This window comes from Thamnophis elegans, chromosome 3 (assembly GCF_009769535.1).
Source record: "Thamnophis elegans isolate rThaEle1 chromosome 3, rThaEle1.pri, whole genome shotgun sequence".
NCBI classification, from domain to species: domain Eukaryota; kingdom Metazoa; phylum Chordata; class Lepidosauria; order Squamata; family Colubridae; genus Thamnophis; species Thamnophis elegans.
In genome coordinates, this window is record NC_045543.1 from 150,956,465 (window position 1) to 150,971,605 (window position 15,141).

At 47.2% G+C, this 15,141-nt stretch overlaps 1 protein-coding gene across 2 annotated transcripts in view; it reads right to left on the minus strand.

Moving 5' to 3' along the window:
* The window catches only part of CNTFR (ciliary neurotrophic factor receptor), a 323,080-nt gene that overhangs the window by 35,391 nt on the left and 272,548 nt on the right, over positions 1–15,141 (minus strand). For both annotated transcript variants that reach the window (XM_032212452.1, XM_032212454.1), the window contains exon 5: positions 1,309–1,426. In XM_032212452.1, the coding sequence (XP_032068343.1) occupies positions 1,309–1,426 (118 nt within the window). The remainder of the gene's footprint in view (positions 1–1,308; positions 1,427–15,141) is intronic.

Genomic DNA, 15,141 nt, shown 5'->3' on the forward strand with positions numbered 1-15,141 from the left:
CCCTGAACTGGTTCCCTGGTGGCTGCTGACGTTGCCATCATGTTGTTTAGTAGTGCCTTTGTGTGTGCAGTTCATTGTAAATTGTTCTGTGAATGCACGAAGAACACTTTACCTTGAACTCTGCACACACATGTGCAAAGCAAATCAGTAGTAAAACCAGGAGCAACCCACCTCTGCATCCACCCACCCACCCACCCACCTACCTAATTTTATTTATTTCTATCCCGTCTTTATTGTTTTTACAAATCACTCCAGGGGGCAAGCATGTTCAACATGCTCCCTCCTTCCTTTCTCCCCCCCCCCCAACAACCATCCTGTGAGGTGGGCTGGGCTGAGGGAGGATGATTAGCCTGAACTCACCCAGCTGGCTGTCATGCTTAAGGCAGGACTGGAACTCACCACCGCCTGGTGATTGGCCCCCGGTCATCCGGCTGGAGGATGGACTTTGTAGTACCAACGACATGGTCTTTGTCATTAATTGCCGTACTTGCTAACTAACATAGTTGTTTTTTTTATTTTAATTTGACTTATTTTTCTCTTTTTTAATTGATGTTAATGGTTGATCAAGCCATTGCAGACTGGCGTGTAGAATGGACGGATTGATAGCTAAACTGTAAAGATAAAAAACTGTTTTTGTTGCCTGGGTCAAGATAGGACGGAAGAATCCTTTTTTTTAATGAGGTGTCTGGAGTTTGTCTTCTGATAAGAGGAAGCTTCTTAGCGCTAATTGATACCTGGTTTGTCACTCCAAATAACCCCCTGGCTTTTTCTTCCTCATTAACACCTTAAATTTTATGCCCCTGCTCTCGTCAGACTTAAGCGGACACGCGTGTTGTGACATGTAGTATGTTGGACTCCGTGCAACTGGCTTCCTACGCAAAGGGGGAGTAACCTTCGTCCTGCCCAATCAACATTTCTCCTTTAATCCTCCTCTGACTTGTAAACGATATAAGAGACTGAAATGTTCCCTCTCTAAATGAAAGGAATCCTTTGCATCCGAGCTCTCTGAACCCAGGGCAATAAAACGCCTTTCCCCTCTCGGTCTCTTTCTTGGGAAAACAAGGCAGGAGCCTGGAAGCTGCCTTTTGGCCCCCAGCATGAAATGGGACCCCTGGGCAGGACCAGGATTGCCCTCTGCCCCCTTTCCCCCCCTCTCTGGGGTTCTAGGCTCAAGGCCCAGATGGCTGGAGAGGAGACCGGACGGAACCCCAAAGCGTTGGCACCGGGAGCCCCTCCTCTCCCACCGGATGGGGGTTAGTGGGATCTCGGCTTCCTCTCTCTCTCGCCGGTCCGAAGACCCCCACTTACATGACGGTGACGTTGAAGGTGTCGGGGATGTAGGTGGGGCTGGGCAGGTGCCAGCTGCAGTAGAAGCCGATGGGGTAGTTGTTGGACCGGCACATCAGGCTGGGCTCCCGGGGGGGCGCTGTGGGGGGCAGAAACAGAGAGAAGGAAAGGGGGAGAGAGGGAGGAGAAGAGAGAGAGAGAGAGAGAAGAGGAACAGAGAAAGAGGGAAAAATGAGAAAGAGAAAGAGGAAAAGAGAGAGAGAGAAAGAGAGAGAGGAAGAGAGAGAGGAAGAGAAGGAAAGAGAGAGGGGTGGAGGGAGAGAGAATTAGATTTCCAGGCTCTGATGGCTGCAACTGAGAATATTTTCAATTTCTTCTAAGAAGCAATACAACCAACCGCCTGCTCTTTGACTTGACTCTGTGTGTGTGTGTGTGTGTGTGTGACCAATAGAAGAGAATATTTGTAGCTCAGGGTTGAAGGGTAACAGCCAGAGGTGGGTTGCTCCCAGTTCGGCCCCGTTCAGCCAAACCAGTAGTGGTGGCGGTGGGAGGCCCCGCCCACCTGCCCGGACACTTCTGCGCATGCACAGAAGCATTGCGTGTCAGCATGAGCCAACCAGTAGTAAACCAGTTAGGATCCCCCCCCACTGGTAACAGCCACCACGTAGGACAGACAGGCTGAAGACTGCCAGGGTGTATCCATTTTTACTTACTTTATTTATTACTGAATTCATGTTCTGCCCATCTCATTTCTAAGAGACTCCGGGTGGCTTATAGCATAAAGAAACATTAAAACCATCAGATACAAATATTCACCCAATGAAATTACAAGACAAACAGAATCGGCATGTTCATGGTATCCATGAGCACCAACTAGCAGTCCAAATACTTCTTAGTTGCCCGGCTGATGGACCCACTCAAACCACAGTTTCCGCTGGGAAACCGTCAGCATCCGAGGCCAAGCTAAATCCAAAATGGGAGGGGGTTTCTGGGCCCCTGGCGCTTCCAGGCAAATCAGCCATCAACAGACACAGAGAAATAAATAGAGACTGCACACCACTCAAAAGAGAGCATAAAAAGGCGTAAGACGCAAACAAAAGGATCGGAATATATTCTGTCTGGCAGCCAACATCCAGATAAGCAGGAATTAAGACCAGACAAACAATGAAGCAGAAAACAATAACTCAATAAGGCCGCTACCAATTCAGACAAACAATCAATCAAAGAATAAACAACAGCTTAATCAAGGAACCACCAAGAAGAAAATAACGCTGACCATGCAAGCCCAATAAATAGAGAGCAAACCCCCCTCCGTTCTAGCACTGATGATATTACCTAGTCAGGTAATGAAACACCACCAGCAAAACGAACCAAGCCCAGAGAGCACCAAGGACTCCAGCCACAGCAGTCAACCACATGCCCCTCACTAGTTAGGAGAAGGAATGCCCTCCTACCACGGGCTGAACCACAAACCATCACCAGTAATTACAAGCCAAGATCAAGAGGTTGAATGGGCATCATGCGAGCCTTCCCAGGCCCCTCACTGATTTGATTTTTTTTTTTTTTATTTTGTTTATTATTTATAGGCCGCCCTTTTCCCTGAGGGGACTCAGGGCGGCTTACAATTTATAGGGAGGGGGATACAAGACAATACAACAATAAACATGAAAACAGTGCAAGTAAAAATAAAACACAACATTCATCATTCGGGTGGGGACAGATTACGATCTTCATCCCCAGGCCTGACGGGATAGCCAGGTCTTGAGGGCTGTGCGGAAGGTCTGGAGGGTGGTGAGGGTACGAATCTCCATGGGGAGATCGTTCCAAAGGGTCGGAGCTACTACTGAAAAGGCTCTCCTCCACGTAGTTGCCAGTCGACACTGACACCCATGCCTTTCCCTTTCGGATCAAGCTCAATTGCGCTTATAAGCCACAGATCACAGAATAATAGAGCTAGAAGGGACCTTGGAGGTCTTCTAGTCCAACCCCCTGCTTGAGCAGGAGATCCTGTACCATTTCAGATAGATGATTGTCCAGTCTCTTTTTGAAAGCCTCCAGTGATGAAGCAGCCACAACCTCTGAAGGTGACGTCTGTTCCACTGTCAGAAAATTCCTCCTTAGTTCTAGGTTGCTTCTCTCCTTGATTAATTTCCACCCATTGCTTCTTCTTCTGCCTTCAGGTGCTTTGGAGAATATCTTGACTCCCTCTTCTTTGTGGCAGCCCCTCAAATATTGGAGGACTGCTATCATGTCCCCCCTGGTCCTCCTTTTCATTAAACTGGAGATCCCCAATTCCAGCAACCGTTCTTCATATGTTTTAGCTTCCAGTCCCTTAATTGTGAAGTGTGAATACCACTTTATAAGGCCCTTAGAAGGCCACACTTGGAATGCGGCATTCAGTTTTGGTCACCACGCTGTGAAAAAAGATGTGGAGACTCTAGAGGGGGCCACCTCCAGTGCTCCTCTGCCATCTCCCCTGCCTCTTAGCACCCCCTGCCGCCCTCTGCCTCTTTGGGAACCACTGAGTGCAGAGAAGAGCAAGAAAGAGGATTATACATACGATGAACGGTTGCAGGAACTGGGTACCTCTAGTTTAATGAAAAGGAGGACCAGGGGGGACATGATAGCAGCCTTCCAATATCTCCCACAAAGAAGAGGGAGTCAAGCTATTCTCCAAAGCACCTGAGGTCAAGACAAGAAGCAATGGGTGGAGACTAACCAAGGAGAGAAGCAACTTAGAACTGAGGAGAAATTTCCTGACAGTTAGAACAATTAATCAGTGGAACAGAATTTGCCTCCAGAAGTTGTGAATGCCCCAACACTGGAAGTCCTTTAGAAGATGTTGGATAACCATTTGTCTGAAATGGTGTAGGGTTTCCTGCCAGAGCAGGGGGTTGGACTAGAAGACCCCCCAGGGTCCCTTCCAACTCTGCTATTCTATTCTAATTACTTTCTATTGTTCTTCTCTGCACTCTTTCTAGAGTCTCCACATCTTTTCTACATCGTGGCGACCAAAACTGAATGCAAATATTCCAAGTGTGGCCTTCCCAAGGCATTATAAAGTGGTATTAACACTTCACGTGATCTTTCTATCCTTCTGTTGATGCAGCCTAGAACTGTGTTGGCTTTTTTGGCAGCTGCTGCACACGGCTGGCTCCTATTTAAGTGGTTATCCACTCGGGCAGTCCATGTCAAGGGCTCCCTTCAGGGCATGGAGGTGTGCTGCTGGCCTTCTTTACGTCTCGCTACTCTATTATCAAACGAAGTTAATCTTCCCCAAATCTCTGCTTCTCTCCCTTCTTTTCGGTGGAATTATTAGCTTTATATGTTTATCAGTGGAGTGATGGCCTGGCCAAGAAGCACCGAAAGCTAATCCTAATATCATTCTCCGTCACCCTTGCAATCCCCTTAAATTAGATGTATAAATCATCTCTATCCCCTCTTCCCTACCTTGTAAAGTACCTTAATTTCTCCTCCATATGAAATCCGGCTTTATGCAAAGAGAAGCCACCGGGCCAGCAGACAGGCTTGGTCTCTTCCTGACTGTAAACCCTGACATTTGGCCAAGTGGATAATAACAAACGGCATTTTAATTTTTAGCGGCCTTCCTGGGTTATTCATCCATCGTGTCACGGAGATGGGAATCCCTGCAAGCAAGCTTGTTCAATTTCCAAGCCATTAACGATTCCATTAATCGTCTGTCAATTCTATGGTCCAAGCTATGCAATTAGTGGACTGATATTAAGAGGATGATCATCATTTCTGTTTATCTAACGGACATTGGCCAATTTCGCACAGAAGAGAAAAATGTTGCTCCGCTCCAGCCTTCAAACCGGACACAGTCTCTGATCTGGCAAAACACGTCTATCTCAAGCCAATATTTAAAACACAGAACATTAGAGTTGGAAGGGACCTTGGAGGTCTTCTAGTCCAGCCCCCTGCTCAAGCAGGAGACCCTATCCTAAATGACTGCCCAGCCTCTTCTTAAAAACCTCCAGGGATGGAGGACCCACAACTTCTGGTGGCAAGCTGTTCCACTGGTTGATTGCTTTTGTCGTTAGGAAATTTCTCCTTAGTTCGAGGTTGCTTCTCTCCTTGATAAGTTTCCGTCCATTGCTTCTCCTCTTCTCTTCCGATGTTTTGGAGAATATGTTGACTCCCTCCTCTCTGCGGCAGCCCCTCAGATATTAGAAGATGCTATTATGTCTCCCTTAGTCCTTCTCTTCATTAAGCTAGCCATGCCCAGTTCCTGCAACTGTTCTTCATATGTTTTAGCCTCCAGACCCCTAATCATCCTGGTTGCTCTTCTCTGCACTCTTTCCAGAGTCTCAACATCTTTTTTCAAAATTGGGGTGACCAAAACTGGATGCAGTATTGCAAATGTGGTCATATTGGCAATGGTGGGATTCAATTTTTTTTTACTACTGGTTCTGTGGGCATGGCTTGGTGGGCATGGCAGGGGAAGGAGACTGCAAAATCCCCATTCCCTCCCGGTCAGCTGGGACTCGGGAGGCAGAGAACAGATTGGGGAGGGGGGCAGTCGGAGGTGGTATTTACCGGTTCTCCAAACTACTCAAACTTTCTGCTACCGGTTCTCCAGAACTGGTCAGAACCTGCCGAATGCCCCCTCTGATATGAGGGCTTTGTAAAGTGGCATAGCATTGGTGGCTTTGCAAAGCAGTAAAGCATAGCTGGCTGGTGGATTCTGGGAGTTGAAGTTCACCCATCTTAAAATGGCCAAGATTGAGAAACACTGAATTAAGCTAAAAAGCTTCAGTACGGGGCGATCTCTTGTAGCTGCCAAGCGTGATTTGAGGCAGAGAGGCAGTGAAGGGACATCAGCATCCAGAAATTGCAGGAGACGGAAATCAAAAATCTAGAAAATGCAAGTGGCATTCCATAAAACAATAAAAGCCCAGGAACCCATTTCCATGCCCTTTGCAAGAAGGAAGAAAAAAGCAAATCTCAGGACGGAAGATCCAGGAACAGATGGAAACCGAAGGGTAACAGAGAAGGAGAACTAAAAGGAAGCCTCAGTGAGGTTGAGCGCCTTTTCTATCGAGGCGACTCGTTTTTTTAATTGTAGCAGCCGATGAAATTCTCTTTTCTCCTAACTTTCTTCGGAATGACTTCTGATGGCTTCTAAATGTCCCCATCCCCACTTCCCAGATGGCCCCTGATAAAAAGTGACAGCGTTAGGCTGAGGTTGGCTGAGTTTCTAAAGCTCTGTAGCTAGGATGGGAGACCACCAAGCGATCCTAGGCTGGTAGGAACCTTAAATAAACACTCCCTGGAAAGAAAGGATAACTTGGAAATCCTTTAAGAAAACACCTAGTGAAAAGAAAGAAAGAAAGAAAGAAAAGAAAGAAAGGAAGGAAAGAAAGGAAGGAAAGAAAGAAAAGGAAGAAAGAAGGAAAGAAAGAAAGAAAGAAAGAAAGAAAGAAAGAAAGAAAGAAAGAAAGAAAGAAAGAAAGAAAGAAAGAAGGACTCATATAAAGAACAGTTGCAGGAACTGGGTATGTCTGGTTTAATGAAAAGAAAGACCAGGGGAGGCATGATAACAGTCTTCCAATATTTGAGGGGCTGGATCAAAGAAGAGGGAGTTCAACCTATTCTCCAAAGCACCTGAGGGCAGAACAAGAAGCAATGGGTGGAAACTAATCCAGCAGAGAAGCAACCTAGAACTGAGGAGAAATTTCCTGACAATTAGAACAATGAATCAGTGGAACAGAAGTTGCCTCCAGAAGTTGTGAATGTTCCAACACTGGAAGTCTTTAAGAAGATGTTGGATAACCACTTGTCTGAAATGGTATAAGGCTTTTCTGCCTAGGCAGGGGGTTGGACTAGAAGACCTCCAAGGTCCCTTCCAACTTTGCTATTCTATTCTCTCCTGTATGGCTGCCCTAAAACCGATTAGCTGTGTTCAGGTCATCAAACTATCTTGACTTTTAAAGATTCTGCCAGCTGGCAGAGTGATTAAAACCACAGCCCCAATTTCCAGACAATAAAAATGCCAATGACAGCCTCCTTCCAGGGGCTACAAGGCCAGGGGCTACACACCCCAGAATCTTTGGGGGAGGGGGATTTCCAAGCCCCCCCCCATCCTTGTCTGCCATCTTCAAGACAAGAGGAACCATATAAGGAAGAGGCTCCACCTGCAAAGCCAGCAACCTTTATGGAGAAGAAAAAGGGAAAACGAACCGTTTTAATCAAAGAAAAGAATATACTGTACCCAGATTTTTTTTTTCTACTTGGAAATGGCTTCAAGATGTTGCGCTTGAAGTGCGAAAAAAATGAAATTTTGACTCGGGGATTTAAGGATTAGTTTGTTGCTATAAAAAGGTAAAGGTAAAGGCTTCCCTCGCACATATGTGCTAGTCGTTCCCGACTCTAGGGGGCGGTGCTCATCTCCATTTCAAGGCCAAAGAGCCAGCACCGTTTCCGTGGTCATGTGGCCGGCATGATTAAACACTGAAGGCGCACGGGATGCTGTTCCCTTCCCACCAAAGGTGGTTCCTATTTTTCTACTCGCATTTTTACGTGCTTTTGAGCTGCTAGGTTGGCAGAAGCTGGGACAAGTCACGGGAGCTCACTCCGTTACGTGGCGCTAGGGATTCTAACCGCTGAACTGCCGACCTTTCTGATCGACAAGCTCTGCGTCTTAGCCACTGAGCCTCCGGGTCCCTTTGTTGTTATAGAAATGGCTAATATTTACCCAGTAAGTAAAAGTGGAAAGTTGAAAAGTTGCAACTTTACTATTAGTTTTCTATTTTGCTGAAAAAAGTTGGAAATTAATGTTTTTTCCCCTTTCCCTTACACCACGACCTTCTCTTCTCTTTTCTCCCCTTCCCCATTTCCCCACCATCTTAATTTTCACTTGTATTTTACATTATGAGGATTTTAATACATGTCAAGTTAGAAAGAGCAGCAGCCCAGAGAGGCAGCTGGGCATAAAATTCCACAGAAGCTCCAGAGCAGGTTTTCCCACGTTCAAAATCCTTAAAAAGACTCCGGGTCCTTTAATTAATTTAAAGCCCCAACGAACGAATGGATTTCCTCGCAAATTCCCAGAAAATCCATTTTGCATGCAAGGCCTGAGTGCCTCTGGGTTTGAGGAGGAGCTGACAGGAGCTGACAGGGGAGCTCCAACCCTCCCCCCACCCCCACCCCAAATCTGAATCCAGTCAAGGATCAGCCGGCGTGACTCTCTGCAGAGTGGAGGGTGGTCCTTCCCCCGGAATCCTGAACTGGATCCTTTGTCAGCAGGAAACTGGCGAGAGCTGCTCTGCCCCCCTTTTGGAACATGGCACTGATGATGTTACCTGATGGGGTCAAGAAACGTCCGCAAGAAAACCACCCAGCTCAGAGAGCACCAAGGGCCCCATAGTCCTCCTCCCTTCTAGGACTGATGATGTTACCTAGTTGGGTCATGAAAAATCTGCAAGAAATCCATCAAGTTCAAGCCCATAGTCCTCCTCATCTGTATCCATCCATCCATCCATCCATCCATCCATCATCCATCCATCCTCTATCTACCCATCTACCCATTATCTATCTATCTATCTATCTATCTATCTATCTATCTATCTATCTATCTATCTATCTATCTATCTATCTATCTATCTATCTATCTATCTATCCATCTATCTAATCTATCTATCTATCTATCTATCTATCTATCTATCTATCTATCTATCTATATCTATCTATCTATCTATCTATCTATCTATCTATCAACTATCTATCCATCCTCCATCTCTCTGTTTCCATCCATCCATCTCTATGCATCCATCCGTCCTGTCCTGTCCGTCTGTCCATCCATCCATCCATCCCTATGTATCTATCCATCCATCCGTCCATCCATCCATTCCTATTGCGCATGTGTGGGAAGATGGCTGCCGAGCTTTTCGCTCCGGCTCGGTCCGCTTGAGAAATAGCCTGGAAGAAGGTGGAACTCCGGTCCAGGAGCCTGGTTTCCCTGCCAGAAGAAGTAAGAACCCCCCAGAATACCCCTGCCAACAGCGTATTGGAGAGACTTGCCTCCCCAGAGCTGCTAGGCACGGAAGACGCGGAAGACGCCGAAAATGCTGGGGCACTCGCAACAGTCACTCATGGCCTCGTGACCTCAAGACTGGACTACTGCAATGCGCTTTACATGGGGCAGCCCTTGAAGAGCATTCGGAGACTTCAGCTCGTCCAGAATGCAGCCGCGCGAGCGATTGTGGGTGCACCTCGGTACACCCATGTTACACCTATCCTCCCCGAGCTGCACTGGCTGCCCATTGGTCTCTGGATACGCTTCAAGGCGCTAGTTGTTACTTTTAAAGCCCTACATGGTATTGGACCTGGGTACTTGAGAGACCGCCTGCTGCCAATTACCTCCCACAGACCCATTAGATCCCACAGATTAGGCCTCCTCCGGGTTCCATCCACCGGCCAATGCCATCTGGCTACGACCCGGGGGAGGTCCTTCTCTGTGGCTGCTCCAGCCCTCTGGAACGAACTCCCCATGGAGATTCGGACCCTCACCTCTCTCCTGGCTTTCCGAAAAGCCGTTAAGACCTGGCTATGCCAGCAGGCCTGGGGTTGATGAGCTCCCTTCCCCTCTCGAACTGTGTGACTGTTGATTGTCTTTTAAATTCCCTTGTACCTTCTTTGTTGTATTTCCTTCGTGCTTACCTCCCCCCCCCCCCCATGGGTTTGTTAGCCGCCCTGAGTCCCTCTGGGAATAGGGCAGCATATAAATACAATAAACCTTAAACCTTTCCATCCATCCTCTATCCATCCATCCATCCATCTCTATGTATCCACTCGTCCTCTATCAATCTATCCCTCCATCTGTCCATCCATCCATCCATCCATCCATCCATCCATCCATCCATCCATCTCTATGTATCCATCTGTCCATCCTGTCCTGCCCATCTGTCCGTCCATCCATCCCCATGTATCTATCCATCCACTATCCATCCATCCATCTCTATGTTTCCATCCATCTATCTGTCCTATCCATCCATCCATCCATCCATCCATCCATCCATCTCTATGTATCCATCCTCTCTCTCTCTCCCTCCCTCCCCCTCCCTCCCTCCCTCCCTCCCCCTCCCGCCCTCTCATCTATTTCTGTTCTCTGTGGCTCCATCCCTCTCATCCATCCAAGTCCAGAGTGGCAGCTGAAGTCGGTCTTCACCCCCCCCTCCTGGCCCCCCAATCCAAGAAATCCCCCCCAGCAGAAAATTAACCCCTCAACCAAGAAACTGCCAAAGACCCATCAGTCAACAGCTCAAGCAAAGGATTTCTCAGACTGCCCCACCCCCACACAGACAGGGAAGCCACTAGGAAATAAACTGACAGCAACCCCCCCCCCCCAAACACTCCTTACCAGCCCTTGATGACGTTACCTAGCTTGGCTAATAAAACGTCTGCAAGAAAAGGAGCAAGCTCAGAGAGCACCAGGGACCCCTCATTTCAACCCTGAGCTACAAATATTCTCCTTTATTGAGACCAACTCAGCATTTCTCTGAGTGCCCCCCTCCCCCCTCCTCCCTCTCATCCTGTCCCCCCCCCCCTCCTTCCCTGGCCAATTAAGAGCTTTGCATTAGAAAAGGAAGATCAAATGGCGAAGCCCAATCAATAGAGGAAGGGAGGGGGGGGGGTTAATGCTGCTTTTGGAGGCAGGCCAGATTTGGGGGTGGGGTGGGGGAAGAGATGAGTAGCCGGCAGTGATGGAGAAAGGCGTTTTCGAGGGGGGGCATCTGCGTTTTAAGTCAGGATTCCCGGGCATTTTCTTGCCCAGTGGGCCTGGGAAGTGCCCGTCTGAAGGCTGGCACTAAACACTGGGTGCCTCTTGCTCTTGCGTTGTTGCATTGTTGTGTTGTTGCGAGCAAGCATACAGATTGTCCTCAACTTACAACGGAAGCCCCACATTTTCACTTCTAAGCAAGGCGTTTGTTAAGTGGGAGGCAGGGGGGCAGTTCAGAAGTGTGAGATGCGAATAAATCAATGCAAAGGGAACTCCGCTCCATTTCACGAGCTGCTTTTGCTACAGTTGTTAAGCGAGTCACTGCCGTTGTTAAGCGAACCAAGTGGTCGTTAAGCAAACCTCGCTTCCTCCATCGACTTTGCTTGTCGGAAACTGTCTGGGAAGGTTACAAAATCTTGACCACGTGACCTTGGGATACTTGCGACCGTCATAAGTCCATGCCAGTTGCCAAAAGTCTGGATTTTTTTCACATGAATCATGGCGGGGGGGGCTGCAATGGATGTAAGTGTGAAAAGTGGTCATAAGTCACTTTTTCCAGTGTTGTAACTTCAAGCGGCCGCTCAATGAATGTCTTTAAGCCGAGGATCGCCTGTGTCCTCCGAGGGGGTCCTGAGCAGAGCAGAGATCTCCCGTGGAAGAAGGCGTTTAGGGGAGGGGGCTCACAGCTTGCTCTTTCACTGGGCAGGGGTGCAAGATGCCTTGCTAGCACCTCCTTTATCCCCCCTCCCATGGGCAACAGAAGCTGGCAGGAATAGAGCAGCTGTGCCCAAGAAGAGATATGGATGGGGGGTTGGGCTAGATGACCTACAAAGGGTCAGGCCCGCAACCATCTTTTCTTTTGGATCCTTGGCTTGCCACACTTTCTATTATTCTACTAATTAAGATTAAGAGCCGAGGTGGCGCAGTGGTTAGAGTGCAGCACTGCAGGCTACTTCAGCTGACTGCAGTTCTGCAGTTCAGCGGTTCAAACCTCACCGGCTCAGGGTTGACTCAGCCTTCCCTCCTTCCGAGGTGGGTAAAATGAGGACCCGGATTGTTGTTGGGGGCAATATGTTGATTCTGTAAACCGCTTAGAGAGGGCTGAAAGCCCTATGAAGCGGTATATAAGTCTAACTGCTATTGCTATTGCTACTATGCATTTTCTATGGTGGGAAAATGGGAGTAAGGATTGTATGGAGTTAGATGATATGTAGTCATAACAACATTCTTTCCAGAAAGCCAAGGTCATTATCCTTAGTCTCTGCACCTCTGCACCTGACCGAAACTGGATGGGTGGAACTGCCAGCATGGTAGTGGAAGATTGGACCATGGGATGGGCTTGTGGGTGTTGTGGGCAAGATCTTGAACTTTCAACTGGGTGGGGGAAACTGGGAAGCTTTCAGATTCAGGTTTTCCCAGCTGTGCCAACATGGCTCTCTTAATAAATGGGAACTTTGAGGAATCCTTTACCTTGGACTCTGATTTACTTTTGGATGCTCTTTGGAAGCCTGACACTCCGAGGCCCCTTCTAACTCTGTAAATCTGTAATCTGTAAATGTCTTGCACCATCGTTGCCCACCTAGGAAGCTGAAATGAGCCTTCTCACCAATGGGGTCTCTTTCAGAAAGAGGGGGCAGATTCTCTTCAGATTATTTCCCTGAAGCCCCAACCCTGGAGGAGACCTGGGTTGGATCTTCACACAACATCCTGAACCTATTTTAAATGGTTACTTTAAAAAAAAAACATTTCCCTATGGATTTTTGCCATCCAGAGTTATATATATTTAACTCCCACAGCGACAGTATATGCATTTCCGAAATCAATGAATCCTAGGTTTTTAATTTTATTTTTCCTCTTGGCAGTTGGCAGAGAATGCCAACTCAGCTTTATTTTTTCTGCTTCGTCAGATCTGCAAACCCAGAAAACGGATTAATTTAGCCAGCCGATTTATCTGCGTGGTGTGAACGCGGCCCTCCTTACTCCTGAAATAATCTGGAATTGGAAGCAGCCCTTGGCCTTGGCTGCCCCCACCCATCAAATATGCACCCCTCCCTCCCCAACTCAAAGGGCCCCCAGCTGGCCTTCGTTTTGGAAGTGGCCAAAGTCGCTGCTTTTCCAATGGTTTTATGGAGAACAGGTGGCCAGAGAGGGTGCAGCAGCTCCATACGGTGCCTGGTAATTGTTTAATGTCGCATTGATCCTGGATTTATTTTTATAATGTTTATGTGTGTTTTATGGGTTTTTATGCTCTGCGTTACGTACTGGTGGCTGGGAAGGGCCCAGAGTCTAAGGCTGGGGGTTGAGGAGGCATCCAGGCGTATCTCAGAGACGAAGTGAGGGGAAAAATAACACTTGGCAAACACAAATGACAAACGGCCAACTTCTCCGAGAAATTTGGCTTTGAGGAGCAGCTTAAAAGGAAACAGAAGAGAACTTCCTTTCTCTTGGCTTTCGACTTTCAAGCTCTTTTCACTTGCAACTCCAACAGACATCAGGGTGCAGGTAGTCCTCGGTTTACAACAGTTCATTCACTGACCGTTCGAAATGACAACGCCACTGAAAAAAACTCATGACTATGTTTCACACTTTGAAAGTGTGTTGCGGCATCCCTGGGCTCATGTGATTTACATTCGGATGCTCGGCAAACGACTCGTACTTATGACGGTTGCAATGTCTCGGGGTCATGTGATCCCCTTTTGCGACCTCCTGGCAAGCCAGGTCAATGGGGAAGCCAGGTTGGCATAACAGCCGTGTTACTAACTAAAGAACTGCAGTGACTCACTTAACAACAGTGTCAAGGAAAGTCATAAAATGGGGCAAACTCTCCAAATGTCTGACTTCCTCTTCTGTTCTAATTTCCATTCCATTCCATTCTATTCTACTCTACGCTAAACTACTCTACTCCTAATTCATATTCTATTCCATTCCATTCTATTCCCAATTCATATTCTACTCTACTCTACTCTACTCTACTCTACTCTATCTACTCTGCTCTGCTCTACTCTCTTCTTAATTCATATTCTATTCCATTTCATTCCATTCCATTCCTAATTCATACTCTACTCTATTATACTCTACTCCTAATTCATATTTCATTCCATTCTATTCCCAATTTATATTCTACTCTACTCTATCCTACCCTACTCTCTTCCTAATTCATATTCATATTCATATTCTATTCTATTCCATTCCAAATTCATATTCTACTCTACTCTACTCTCTTCCTAATTCATATTCTATTCTATTCTATTCTATTCCATTCCTAATTCATATTCATATTCATATTCTATTCTATTCTACTCTACTCTACTCTACTCTACCGTACTCTACTTTATTATTTCCTCTGTCAAGTCCAGAAGACTCAGGATGGCAGAGAAAGCCCTTGTTCATGTATTTATTTCAAAAACACGGAATGCCACCCCCCTTCAGAATAAACATTTATTGAGTGGCTAACAAACTAATAAAACAACTCGCTCATGAAAACACGGATCTAAAAAGGAGATCAATACATCATAAGGGGAAATGTAAACATCACATGGATTTTGCCCTGGATGTCTGGAATGGAAAAGGGGATCTTCTGCTTTGTGCCCCAAGACAGGAGATTTGGGGAGCAGGTTCCCAGATGAGAAGACTCTTATTCAAGGGTCCCCTACATCAAGCCATCCCTTGCACAGAGGAGGAAAGAGTTACAGTTTTGCACCGCATGAGGCATGTGCAAACTCCCCTTACTAATGCTCCCATCTGTTTGGGCTTCAAAAAAGGAGGGAGAAAATAGATTGCATCTGTAGATTTGTGTGTGCTTTTTTTAAAAGCTAGTGATTACCAATATCTTTCTTAAAAAAAAAGACCATCTCAATCTGTTAACCTCTCCTTTTCCTCCCTTTGCAAAGGGCCAGAGCAGCCCTTGAGCCCTCCCCTCCCCTGCCTGGGCTCTGCAGCCTGAAGGACACAGTGGTCGGACGTTTCAAAGGCTCTCTGAGACCTGGGCATGCTTCAAGGACTGGCAAGCAGCCAGACGCTCCCTGGCACGGGGACAGCCGCAGCAGAGAAATGCCAAGGACCGGAGGCAGAGGGGCATAGCGGCCTGGCCCTTGCCAGCGAAAAGAAAAGTGGGA